The sequence below is a fragment of the Talpa occidentalis genome, unplaced genomic scaffold (genome assembly GCF_014898055.3).
Source record: "Talpa occidentalis isolate TD23 unplaced genomic scaffold, MPIMG_talOcc4v2.1 talOcc4.16, whole genome shotgun sequence".
Taxonomy (NCBI): domain Eukaryota; kingdom Metazoa; phylum Chordata; class Mammalia; order Eulipotyphla; family Talpidae; genus Talpa; species Talpa occidentalis.
This window is the reverse complement of record NW_023601653.1, coordinates 55,516,910-55,531,200: the sequence shown is the minus strand read 5'-3', so window position 1 is coordinate 55,531,200 and position 14,291 is coordinate 55,516,910. Positions and strand designations below refer to the sequence as shown.

The window sequence follows — 14,291 nt, the reverse complement described above, 5'->3', positions numbered from 1 at the left end:
ATATGATACAGCTAATGCATTAGTTTCGCCATCTGTTCTATTTGGCCATCCTTTTTTTTTTTTTTTTTTTTTTCAGATCACATAACCATTACCCCAAAGGATCCTCAGTGGGTAGGTGCCTGGTGGCTTGGTTATCTAATAGCAGGAATCATAAGTCTTCTGGCTGCTGTGCCTTTCTGGTGTTTACCAAAGAGTCTACCAAGACCAGGAAGGAGAAAGGATTCCAATTCCTCCTGTGAGAAATCCAAGTTTATTATGGATGAACATACTAACTACCAAACACCCCATGGAGAAAAGACAAAAATAATAGAGATGGCAAAAGGTGAGCCAGCTTCCCCTTGATCTTGAAGAATTGTTTTCCTATTGGGACTTTCAGGATATAGAAATAACATAACTAATTCACTCACTGTTTTCCTTTCAGGTGTTAGAAAAAAATTTAGAAACGATAGGAAGTGGAAATGAAAATCAGAAAGTCAGCTCTATTACTGGAAAAGTGACTGAAAAACATGACTCTGTATCTTGACATTCTTCCTTGCTGAAATGTCTACACTTAAAACGCCTCAGTTTAAACCTTGTGGCTGGCCCTACCTGGGATTGCCGCTTTGCCTCAATCTAGGTGGACAGGAAGGAATGAATCCTCAGGGCTGGTGGCCTTTTTTTCAGAGTAGACCTACCTATTTGAGAAAGATACACCAGTGTATCTTTGCTACCAATGATCAAAGGAGTGAGAGTGGTAGGGCAAAAGGCCAGTTGTGGTCTAATGAACTCCTTCCACATACAACGAGAAATGTTGGTCTTTGCTCATCCTTCTCCAGCAATATTTACATTTATAGAAAGTCTTCACATTTCCAACTGGCGGCATAATTAAAAGGAAGAAGGGAGAATGTCAAAGCTAATTTTTCACACTAATTAATTGAAAATAATTTTCATATTCCATTCCCTGTGACCAGGACCCAATTTTGAAGAAAAGAGCCCAGAAAACTGGAGTTCTTAATGTTCTGCCTAGGGTTCCCAGCTCCCTTTTATCTTTTACCTACACCAGTTAGAGGAATCTATTCCTGTCTGACTTGCAACTTTAGCCATAATCTGGATTTTATGCCTGCAAAAGTGTGTGCCTGTGTTTGGATCTGAACCTGGCCAAATTTCAGCCTGAACGGGTGCCAGTGACTTAATGTCCCTGGCATGTATATTCCACTGTCCATGCTCCTGATGACCATGACGGTGGGACTCAACCACTCAAGCCCCACTGCTAGGGCTGCATCCTCTGCCAATTATGCCACTGTTGTGACACCATTGCATTTTTGTTTTACAGATTTCCTTCCATCCCTGAAAAACCTTTTTGGAAATCCAGTGTACTTCCTGTATTTGTGTGCAAGCACTGTTCAGTTTAATTCTCTATTTGGCATGGTGACATATAAACCCAAGTACATTGAGCAACAGTATGGGCAATCATCTTCGAAGGCCAACTTTGTCATTGGTATGTCTGTCCGCCATGCTTTCTAACAGGTGTTATCTTAGCCTACTCTGGTTGACCCTTAGTAATTTAGAGAAAATTTTCCAATACTGGTTTTAGTTCAGAACTTGATTTTCAGAAGATATTTTTTCCTAGTGAGCATATATAATTTTCCTGTGACAATCTTGCATTATGAACATTTAGCATATGTGAATCTAATTTATTCTTAGTTTGGACTATTCTTCCATTAAATTCTCAGTGTTGAGAACTATCCCATTGATTTTTACTTTGAACATTAATTGGTTCCAATTAATTTATTTTTATTATTTCATGGTTGACTTGAAGAAATGTTTTAGGTTTATTTTGTCCCAACCATCCCATCCATGCCAACCAATGCATTTATTTGACTTGAAGACGTATAAAAGACGAATGACAGGTGCCTCCAGGGAACACATCTGGCACTTCTTCATTTAGCTTATTTTTATGGAAAACTGTGTGCAAGGAGCACAAGATTCCATTCTGAGCACAGTTCTTCTTTTGAAGGTTTGTTTGGAAGATAAGAGTTGCAAACCATACAAAGTGAATAGGTAATTGTGATAAATACAAAGGCTACTTCCTAGGATACCCTGTGTCCAGTCTCAGGCTGAGGGAGGAAAGTGGGGTCTAATGATCAAGGCACTAGTGTACCCTAGTGCCACATATGTCTCCAGAAGGACCACACAGCTGACAGGGCTGTGAATATGCTTTAGTTAAAGAGCAGTCCAAGGTACTCTGGGGACAAACCTAATTTTGAAGTCAGGAAGAATTCTCTAAAAGGTGTGATATAAATCAAGAGCATAAGGATAAGCAGGTGTTAAAAGATGAAAGTGTGGAACTGGGGTAAGAGTCTCGTAGGATGTTGTATTCAACAAAGCAAATATTTTGTGCAGAAAGGGCAAGAGGACACATAACTTCCTGGAAGTTTCAAGAGAACATAGGCCTCTAAAAAGAGGTCAATAGAGAGGATAGTCCTGATTCTGAACAATGCAAGAGTGATGAGGAGGAGTGATGCCCCTTAAAATAATCCCATTTGAATGTTCAGGCTCTTCTAAGGCCAGATAAGGTGAGAATGTCAGTGGAATCAAGCACACCAGGTAGCCACAAAATAAGGGTATACATTGTGCTAGGACTCCTAGTGTTCCAGGTTCAATTGGTAACTTACAAAACAAAATTCTAACCACATTCTCTGAAGGTTTCAGTTCAGAACCTGGTTTTCAGAAGATATTTTTTCCATGATTGACTTTTGGGAGGATAGAACTGAAAGGGAGAAGAGGAGCCTGTTCTTTTGTGTTCAAAGTCAGGCACTGTGAGTATTTGTGTGTAAAAAGGAATTAAATGATACACATCAACTTCATGGTAGTTCGTCATTGTGAAGGAAAATAGAATCTGCAACACCAGGAGAATCAGCTGTATGTTTTTGTATTTTAAAAATCAGAAAAATAAATACTAGCATTTAATAACGTGTCATGAGTAACCAGACTTGTTATATTACTTTCTATTATCTGCTTTTTTATTAAATGATAATCTTGTGCCTCTTAGCTGATGTTTGGTTTTACAGGGACCCAGTATATATTCATCTCTGCAACACCCACAAAACTCAGTTCAGCGAAGGCAGCAAAAATTAGCCTCTTTCCTTTTATTTCAATAATTTCATGTTCATGCTCCCTTCAAGTGCGTAGATTTCTATTTTGACTTTATATTAACAATAAAATGGTCACATCAAAGGAGAGGAAATAAAATGTCCTTAATCATTTTATAAGTGGTGAAAACATTTTTAAAATAATGTAATAGCTTGCCAAAGAGCATTATATATTTGATGTTTTAGATTCTGTGGAGTGTAGAAATTGGTTATTTAAATGGAGGAAGGGAGGAAGTTTGTATCTTAGCAGTAGTAGTTGTCAGTGTCAGTGGTAGCAGCACTTGTAATTATGTACACCTCAACAGATACTGAAGTCATTTCAGCCTGGTCTGCTGGTCAGATTCTACAAACTTCAGCCCTTATATCATTTGATAATGTAGCTATCAGTGAATGATGGGTAAACAACATGAGAATCAAAACCTAATTAGTAGATAAGTTGTTTATTAATGAATGCCACGTTGCTCTTCTCTAGAGCCATTTACCAATTTGCAATCCAACCCACAGGGCACCAAAGCCTTCTTCCCCATCATTCCTACACAGACGTGTTCCATATTTCACCCCCAAGATTTCCATCTTTGTCAGTCTCATACCTAGAAATGCTAATATTATCTTCACTGGATATTTCTATGCCAGATATTGTGCTAAGAACTTTTCATATCACTTACCTCAACAACACTATCTTATGGGAGAGGAGACAGGTTTAGAGAAGTTCAGAGAATCACCTGTAGCTGTAGATTTGAGATTCAAATTGATCCAGCTTGTTCTCTGGAGTCTAAGGTCTCAATCACCATCCTAGACTATTTTCAAGGGTTGTCTTATTTATTTGATAATCACTTTCAATGGATTTCATGTCTAGTTACAAGACTATCTCCCATTATGCTAAGCAAAATAAGCCAGGAGAAAGTTAAATACAGAATGGTGTCACTTATATGTGGAATATAAAGAAATAAAACAAAGGGTCAGGCATAGAAAAATATTAAAATGAATCCTTGAAAGGTGACTATAGATCTGAGACATCCAGTAGGGGAGGGAGAGAAATGAGAATGGAGGGTGAGGGAGAGTGCACAATGGACAGTGCTGGAAGACTATGAGTGCTTTGCTGGTGGGAGAGCTACAGTAACCATACCTGTAAGGAGAAATCCTGTATTTTCAAAATATTAACAAGGATGTAAAACAATTTTTTAAAAAAGGCTATGTCCCAAGCCCCTTGAAGAAGGACTGGCATCAGACTCCCTGTATTCTAATCTGGTTTGACCTCTTACTGACCGTGACCATTAAAAAAAATGTGCTCTGAAATAAGGGTTATAATATGCCTACCTCCTAAAGCTATAGTGAAAAATAAATGTTAACTGATCAAATGCTTAGCTGAATGGCTGGTGGACGGCAGACTGTAAGCAAATGGCAAAGATAAAAGTAACCTACTGCTACTACTGCTGTACTATTGCTACTATGTTGGCTATCAAAGGAAGAGGGTAAGAGGCTGGTATGTATTTCTGTATTCCATATGCCTACTATTCTCTAATGCACAACCTTAGAGAACATTAATGGCCACCTAACTGCTATCTGAATGTACCTTTCAATCCCAATATCAGACCAGAAAGGCATTGATTGATTGACCCATTCAGTGCCAAGCATGATGTCAGGCAGAACTCTAGTCTGTCTGGTGTGCTATCACTAGCTATAACCTACTCTAGTCATCAAAATCTCTTGATACATCCAATAAGTGATGCTTAGTGACTATTGCTATAACATTATGACCAAATAGTCTAATAATATTTTAGGAACTATTACATAGTTTTGTTCGATCCCTTAGGAATTTTATGCAATCTCTTTTGGAGATTCACAAAATGACATATTTTTCATGTTCCTCAGGGCTCATCAACATACCTGCAGTGGCCCTTGGAATATTCTCTGGGGCAATAATTATGAAAAAATTCCGAATTGGTGTGTGTGGAGCTGCAAAACTCTACTTGGGATCATCTGTTTTTGGTTACCTCCTATTCCTGTCCCTGTTTGCACTGGGCTGTGAAAATTATGATGTGGCAGGACTAACTGTCTCCTATGAAGGGTATGTTCACTCTTTGAGTAACCTGGGGAGACGTGGCTTGTTTTACTAAATTAATAATTGATGTGTTTCAAGGTAAAATAATTTTGTTTTAAAGTGTAATGATGAGAAGGGAGTTGACTGTTTTATTGTGCAATAATATTAATACTTTTGACATGGAAGATGTTATTGTCACCAAAATCTGCCATTTCCTTTGAATCTGAATGATGTTTATATTTCCCTAAAGTGCTAAACCCACACCTTACTTTAGGCAAGTATCCTGACAGTGGAAAATACAGACTTTGAATCTTACCTCTGTCTACTCCAAGTACAATTGTGTTGTGAGGGTCATTTAATCCATTCTCAATTTTCCCATTTTTAAAAATATAAATAATGGCCTTTTAAGATTTTGTAAGGTTTAAGCAAGGAAATATTCATAAAAGTGATACCACTTGCCTGGCACAAAGTGGATATTCTATTCATGGAAACAACTGTATGGAAACTGTAATATTCTTTTTTCCTTCAACATGGGGATCTTTTCTGTGCTTCCTTCCATGCTTATCAGTCCAGCATCCACATTCCACTCTATCACATCTTCATTGATATGGCTGCCCTGCTGCTACGTGAACATCAGTTATATTTTTTGCAATCCAAAATGTCCTGGAAAATTAGTGAATGCTAAATTCATGTATTATTGCTTCTGGGAATTACCACATAACATTAGCCTTAACCAAGTGTGGTATTCCCTTGGTAACAGATAGAATGAACTAAAAACATTTGTAACAAAGAGGTTCTGCAGAGAGTAGAAGCCCTGTGCATCTCATGGTAGTGTGTGGAGCTGCTGTATCTACTAATATCTCTAGATATAAGTAGTACCACTTATATCTACTAAGTGATAAAGTAGTTTGTATTTTGCAATTGACAAAACACTTTTCATTATTTCACATCTATCTCTGGAGCCCCTTTATGAGGTAAGTTTATCCTTAAAGGGCACCAAGTTATGCTTTCGAAACATCATGTTGTGTCTCAGTCAAAAGCAAACACATAGGGCCTCCCTGGTGGCGCAGAGGTTAAGACGTAACCTATGAAGCAATCTGCAGCCACGGCAGCAGGAGTTCAATTCCCGGCCGGCCAGGGAGAAACCCACATGGCGGGACAGACCTCTCCTGTCTTGCCCGCTGCTCCCCTCAGCAGTGTATTTCAGTCTGTCTGCCTTTCTGTTCCCCACTCTGTCTCTGGTGAATTCTCTCACCCTCCTATCTGGCCTGTACCCAATTCTTGTATAAACATAAATCTTTAAAAAAAAAAAAAAAAAGCAAACACATAGACAACAGTAAACTTTTGAATTTCAAATTAAAAGTATACTTAGATAATAAAAGATTAAAATTTTAAACAGATAAAATACAATTATGTGAGAACCAGCCCTTGAATGCAATCCACTTTAAAACATTCTAAAACTCTTGTTTTGAAATTACTTTCCATTTTTTAGAATATTCTCAACCATGTCAAAGATTTAACCTTTAAGAGTAGCTTTACTATTGGAAGCAACCAAAAGAAATGGCAATATCATTGGGAAAATCTCACTCTTCCCAGCATGACTATTTTGAAAGAAAATCTTATCTGAGTATAAACAACTTGGCATATTTGACAAAACTCATCACTGAAATTTTAATAATGACCCCACTATCAACTTATCCTTCATAAAAAATGCAAGTAAGTTCTGCTTCATTACTGCCCTCACTGATATAAAATAACTGGTTTTATAAAATATAATATATCCTCTAGGGATTATCCTGAGTTTTGTTCCAAGGGCTAATTTGATTCAGGACTATCATCAGAAACACTGAAATCAACCTGCAAATATGGTAACAGAAGAAACCTTGCTTCTTCAATAATGAGAACAAGAATTATGTGAGACAGAATATAGAATCAAGAGGACTGGCAGTGCTGACTTCTAGGCTTGTCACTAATAACAATGTGAAACTGAACAAGTTATCTGTCTACTGTGTATCAGGCTTTCCAAAAGTGAAGTTAGCCTGTATCACCCCCATTGTTCTTTCAGCTCAAACCTCCTATGATCTCAGCCCTACATTAGCCATACTGGCCTGATTCTAGACTTTCAAGGCACATATTTACACTTTTAGATACTACCAAACAGCCTCCTTTAACAATGAATACCTTACAGTAGAGAATAAGATGAAGCAGTCCTACAGGATGTCTCAGGAGGCCTAGTTATGAAACTTTTCCTGCTGTTTGAAGATATCTCAGAGGTCTTTTACTTTTGAGGTGACCATATTCAGAGCAAGTTCTCTTTTTAAAGGGAAAATTATATCAACTAAGAAATTCCTCAAAGAGATAGGGACCAAAATGAGTAATTCTTTTATCCAAAAAAGATGCCATTTTTCTTTGATTTACTTACTAGAAATCTTTTTTGGCCTAATCCAAACCAGGACTTGTTCTTGGTGCCAGCAACACAGAAGTGAGAAACAAACAGCTCCTGCCCTCATTGAGTATATGTGACAATATTTGTTTTTTGTTTTAAGATCCTCAAATACCTTTGTCAAAAAAAATTGGGAAAATAAATTCAAAATGGAAGAGGAAAAAAATAACTTTGAAAGATGATGGCAAATGAAGATCAGATAGAAGAGATACACCAGTGTATAAGAATCCCATCTAGAGAACAGAGGATTATGAATAGTCCAAAAAGAGAAAGAGCAGGATTAGGCAACTCAGATAAGAAACTGAGGAATTATGGGAGAGATGAAGGAGGATGAGAAAATGAAGGGATGATGAGACAGAGAAAAGGCAATCAAAATTATGCAAATAAACTGTTTAAAAAAAGACAATTTCTTTTTTTTTTTTAAAGATTTATTTACTTATTTATACAACTAGGGTACAGGCCAGATGCACGGGAGGGTGAGAGGATTCACCAGAGACAGAGCAGGGAACAGAACAGGCAGATTGACGAAATACACTGCTGAGGGGAGCAGCGGGCATGACAGGAGAGGTCTGCTATGCCATGTGGGATCCTCGCCAGCTGGCTGGGATTGAACCAGCGCTGCGCTCAACAACCTGTGCCATCAGGGGAGGCCCCCCAAAAAAGACAGTTTCTTGAGGACAAATACCATCTCATGCCCATCTAAAACTATCATCCCTCCTCCCAAAAGCAAGCACTTAATAAGTCCCAACAAAATTTTTTACAAACAAATGAATGCGGAAGACATTGAAATATTAGGAAATGGTCTAAGGAAGGTTGACATAAGATATGAAGAACTATATACATACAGAAGATGTGTGGGATACAGAAGTTGAAAGTATACCATTAGCTATGCCCATTCTATTGATGCTCAGATACAATTCTGAAAGAAATTTACACAGACACACTAACATTGCCTGCAGTGCATTTAAGTAATGTCATTAATTGACCTAAAAGTTTGTTTTTCTGCCTAGTTAGCCATTTTCACACATCTCTGCAGTAAAAGGTCCTAGAAGTAGCAAATTTAGAAAAGGTCCTAAGCTAAGAACTGGACGTTTTTTGAAACTGTGAACTTTTCAATAGGAAAGTTCAATAGTGGACTTTCTTCTTTCAAAAGGAAATTGTTCATAGCTGGCACTTCTGAGACAATCATGTTTCCAAAAGGTCAATTTTGTTGACAGTGCCATTTCCATTACTCAAGAACATTGATTTTTAAATATATTAGGGTGCTTCCTGCTAAGAGGTAATATTTTATACTGTTACATCTCTTTTCAGAACCAAACCTGTCTCTTATCATGAACGAGCTCTCTTTTCAGATTGCAACTCAAGATGCAAATGTTCAGACACAAAATGGGAACCTATGTGTGGTGAGAATGGAATCACATATGCATCGGCTTGTCTTGCTGGTTGTCAAATCTCCACCAGGAGTGGAAAAACTACTGTAAGCAATCTTCTTTAAAGTGTACGCCCAAGGCCTGCCATGGTACATAATTATACAATGCTGTGGGGGTTCAAGGACAAACCCCAAAGTAAACCACACTGGTAGAAGCTCCTATTCTTCCTCTGCCCTTTTACTTTCGTGTGGAGAAAGGAAATAGAACCATTGCTGGTGGAACTAAAGTTGTTCAAACAATCAGGGTGAGATTTAGGGCAAGAATTAAAATCACACAGCTAAGTTGGAACAACTTTGTAATTATGAAATCTAGTTCTCTGATTTTGCTTGTAAATGATATTACCAATAAATAACAAAGTCCCTGTCATAAGACCATATAATAAGACCTACATTGGGATCTTTTTCTTCTGATCCCAAGATCAGTGGTCCTTGAAAATTTTAGGCACAGAATGAATAGAGGACAGTGTTAGGAAGTTTAGACCAAGAGGTCAGGAATCTGATTGTGGGAAGTTTAATGGTTCTAGGACAGCTATACCTGAGAAATCAAGGCAATCTAGATAACAATGAAAAGAGTAGGTGGGTGGAATGAAGAATTTCTGTAGGTTGGAAGAGAGAGATGAGCTTGGAAATATAGTTAGGAAGCCATCTGAGAAGGGTATTAACAGACTGACTACCCCTCTAATCACACCTTCATTTTACTGTAACAAACACACACAGACCCTTCTTTGTATGTACAGTGATCAGAGAGCTTTCTACTTGTGACTGATGAAATCTGCCTGTATTTGACAGTCATAGGTCTGACTATCATAATATGTATATTATGAAATATATGTATATTACATATCAAATATATATATTATCAAATATAAAATATATGTAATATATTTATATTACATGTCAAATATATCAAATATATGTAATATACATATATTACAAATATATGTATATTACATATCAAATATGTGTGTTTACAGATGCTCAGCAACTAAAAAGAATGTCTAGTTTGAAGTCTGGGAGTGTGATGCCTCCATTCCCTTCTTTTTTTTTCAGGAGAGCTTTGGCTATTCGGGGTTTTTTGTGATTCCATATGAATTTCATCAATAATTGTTCTATTTCTTTGAAGAATGACATTGAAATTTTGATTGGAATAGCATTGAATCTGTATATTGCTTTTGGAAGGATGGCCATTTTAATAATGTTTATTCTTCCAATCCATGAGCAGGGGATATCTCTCCATTTCTTTGTGTCTTCTTCTATTTCTTTTAACAGTGTTTTATAGTTTTCTTTGTATAGGTCCTTTACCTCTTTTGTTAGATTTATTCCCAAATATTTGATTTTTTTTGTTTCAATAACGAAAGGGATGGTTTTTTTGATTTCTTCTTCTTCAGATTTATTGTTTGTGTATAGGAAGGCTACTGACTTTTGCGTGTTGATTTTGTATCCTGCCACTTTACTGAACTGATTGATGAGTTGAATTAGCTTTTCTGTGGAGTTTTTGGGGTTCTCTATGTAAAATATCATATCGTCTGCAAATAGTGATAGTTTGACTTCTTCTTTTCCTATTTGGATTCCTTGGATGTCTTTCTCTTGTCTTATTGCCCTGGCTAGGACTTCCAGTATTATATTGAAAAGCAGTGGTGAGGGAACAAGAACAGACATACAGACCAATGGAATCGAATAGAAAATCCAGAAATAAACCCACAGATTTATGGTCAACTAATCTTTGACAAAGGAGCAAAGACTATGCATTGGAGCAAAGAAAGTTTGTTCAATAAATGGTGCTGGGAAAACTGGGTTGCTACATGCAAAAGAATGAAGCTTGACCACTACCTCACACCATACACAAAAATCAACTCAAAATGGATTAAAGAATTAGACATAAGACCTGAAACCATAAAATATATAGAAGGAAATATAGGCGAAACACTACGTGATTTGCACATCAAAGACATCTTTACAGACACATCACCCAAAGCAGTGATAGTGAAGGCGAAGATAAACAGCTGGGACTACATCAAATTAAAGAGCTTCTGCACAGCAAAAGAGACAATAACAAAAACAAAGAGAAACCCCACCAACTGGGAGAACATTTTTGCACCCAACACTAATGATAAAGGACTGATCACAAAAATCTGCAAAGAGCTGATGAGACTCAACAACAACAAAGAAAATAATCCAGTCAAAAAATGGGCAGAAGAGCTAAAAAGAAACTTCTCTGAAGAGGAAATGCAAATGGCCAACAGGCATATGAAAAAATGTTCAACATCACTTGTCATCAGGGAAATGCAAATCAAAACTACCATGAGATACCATCTTACACCAGTGAGAATGGCACATATTAAAAAAACTAGCAACAACAAATGTTGGCGAGGGTGTGGAGAAAAAGGAACTCTTCTGCACTGTTGGTGGGAGTGCAAACTGGTCCAACCACTGTGGAAAGCTGTGTGGAGATTTCTGGACCTACTAAACATAGAGCTTCCATATGATCCAGCAATTCCACTCCTAGGTATTTACCCAAAGGACACAGAAACATCAATTCCAAAGAACACCTGCACCCCTATGTTTATAGCAGCACTGTTTACAATAGCTAAGCTTTGGAAACAGCCCAAATGCCCAAAAATAGATGACTGGATCAAGAAGATGTGGTACATATATACCATGGAATATTACTCAGCATTCAAAAAAGATAAACACATGCAATTTGCAGCAACATGGATGGAGCTGGAAGGGATCATGCTCAGTGAAATAAGCCAAAAAGAAAAAGAAAAATACCGGATGGTCTCACTCATAGCAGGAATCTAGAAAACTTAAATAAGGGACCAGGAAAATGAATAACTATAAGAAAATGAAAATCAAAATCAACAAAAAACTATGAACCAGAGACACTTTTAGGGGGGCAGGGGTGGGAGGGGAGGGATTGGGGTCAGAATGGGGGCGCTGCAATTGTATGGGGAATATAACAATAAAATTTATTATCTAATAAAAAAAAAAAAAGAATGTCTAAGCAAATGCTACTGCAGACACAGTAATATTGGCTGATTTTCTTTCTATTATTATTTTGATATTCAGAACAGAAAAGAATTGGTTTCAAGCAAATACTACCCATTTGAAATCTGAATTTTTGCCTTTCCTTCATTTTCTTTTTTCTTTTTTCTCTTTCAGTCACCATTTTTTTGCCCAACTCCATGAAGGTTTTTTCTTAAATAAAGCTATCATTTATTGAAAACACTGCATGCCAAAGAATACAGTTGTTGCTTTGAAAACAAAATTGCATTTAAGGATCATGGTATCAAGTAGTTGGTTATTATTTTACTTATCTTCCTTTTGTGGTAAACTGAGGTACAAGAGACTTGGCTAAAAATAATACATCTAGTGAAAGGCAGCTTCAAGATTCAAAACTCTTCTTTATTATATGTATATGGACAAGTTCATACCTGAAATTTACAGAAATAAACCATGAGATTATAAAAGTTGCCTCTCTATCCAAGACTTAGTTGAATTTTAAGCATGATTATTTCCCCCCCAGTAGCTACTATAAATTCTCTCATGTCTTCAATCAACTTATCTATTTAACAAACTTTTATTGAATATCTAAAATGAGGTCCTAATTAGGCCCTAGATGTACAATGATGACGAAGCTTATAGTTTCTGCCAGAGGCTATATTCTCGTGATGACATACAGTTCAAAAACAAATGTGATGTTCTTATACATAGTGATAAGCTCTGTGAAGAAAAATAATAATAAACGGCTAGAGAGAGGCAGTATATCATTCTGAGTTGGTGATTATGGAAGTTCTCCTTAGTGAACTACCTGAGCAGAGATCCTGCTGTGTAGTTATCTAGGAAAGCTGCCCAGAAGAGAAAATGACATCATAGGAAATGATATAGGAAAACCCAGCATGTTGGAGGGTTGGCCAGGGCCTAATGGGAATGCATGTGTGTGGGTAAAGATCACTGAGTGGTGAGAGATCAGAATAGGATACAAGAGGTATAGCGTGAAGAGTTGTGTAAACCATTAAAAGAATTTGGGATTTCATACATAACAAGAAGTCATTGGTAGGGTGAGAAACCAATGCAGCTGGGCAGCCATTTAAAGGTTTACTTTGGTTACTGTGGAAAATGGAAGAAGGCTGTATAAGAGTGGGGAAAGGGTGAGCATGAAAAAACCAAAGCAATATAGTGGCTTAGAAATTGAAGTGGTGGAGAAGGAAATGGGTATAGCTGGATTTGGGTAGGATTTGCTGAAAGATTGTTCTGCAGAATAAGCTGTTTGTACATCACCATCCCTTGTTTGAATTATGGAAAGTTTTATCTCCCAATAGACTTCATTTTGCTTCATATACCCTAGTGCAAAAAATAAGAGCTTCCTACTGTTTTGCTCCCTACTGTTTTTATAATGCAGTACTGTAAAGTCTTTTAAAATAAACAATTTTATTTAAATGTTACCTCAATAACTGGACTTTTCCCTATTGTGTTACAGGTATTTTATAATTGCACCTGTGTGGGAATTGCAGCATCTAAATCAGGAAATTCCTCAGGCATGGTGGGCAGATGTCAGAAAGATAATGGATGTTCAAAAATGTTTCTATATTTCCTTGTAATTTCAGTCATCACGTCCTATACTTTATCCCTAGGTGGCATACCTGGATACATATTGCTTCTCAGGTGAACAATGATTCTCCCTATCCCAATTTTAACATAATACATACTATAATCATCTAGAGCAGTGATTTCGATTTCAAATTCTGTCTGACTCTTTATAGCTCTCTCAGAAAACTAGTCCCACATCCTTATTTTACTTAAGTATCATTCACATTAGGTACTTTAATACAAAAATGCAGCTGAACAGAAGTTTTCCTAGTTAAAATTGTTTGCAAACCATTGGTTCAGAAAGCAGTGTTAATGCTTACATCACCATAGCCAATTAATAAATATAGTATGCTATTTCTAATGCTGTTTATGTTAACTAGTATGACAAAAAGTACTTTAGACCAAGCAGTTTCACTGAAATCTGAAACAATTTCTCATAGAGTGTAATTATTTTGACATATGGGTTCTTTTTTTTCTATATATCCTTGCATTAATTAGAGTTATCTAGGTATTCCTTTGTATATTTTAAGTGGACAGCTAAAAACAATTATAAGTTTAAATACTACTAAGCACCAGTTTCCAATTTATTATATTTACTTTTTAAAGTATAATGAAATTAATGGAATCTAAAGAACAGAGATCAAATAACCAACATCA

The 14,291-nt window shown here is 36.7% G+C and overlaps 1 protein-coding gene across 1 annotated transcript in view; it reads left to right on the top strand.

Moving 5' to 3' along the window:
• The window catches only part of SLCO1C1 (solute carrier organic anion transporter family member 1C1), a 48,639-nt gene that overhangs the window by 25,763 nt on the left and 8,585 nt on the right, over positions 1-14,291 (top strand). Inside the window, exons 8-12 of the mRNA XM_037514263.2 lie at positions 77-322; positions 1,313-1,477; positions 5,004-5,199; positions 8,927-9,092; positions 13,525-13,709. Coding sequence (XP_037370160.1) covers positions 77-322; positions 1,313-1,477; positions 5,004-5,199; positions 8,927-9,092; positions 13,525-13,709 — 958 coding nt within the window. The remainder of the gene's footprint in view (positions 1-76; positions 323-1,312; positions 1,478-5,003; positions 5,200-8,926; positions 9,093-13,524; positions 13,710-14,291) is intronic.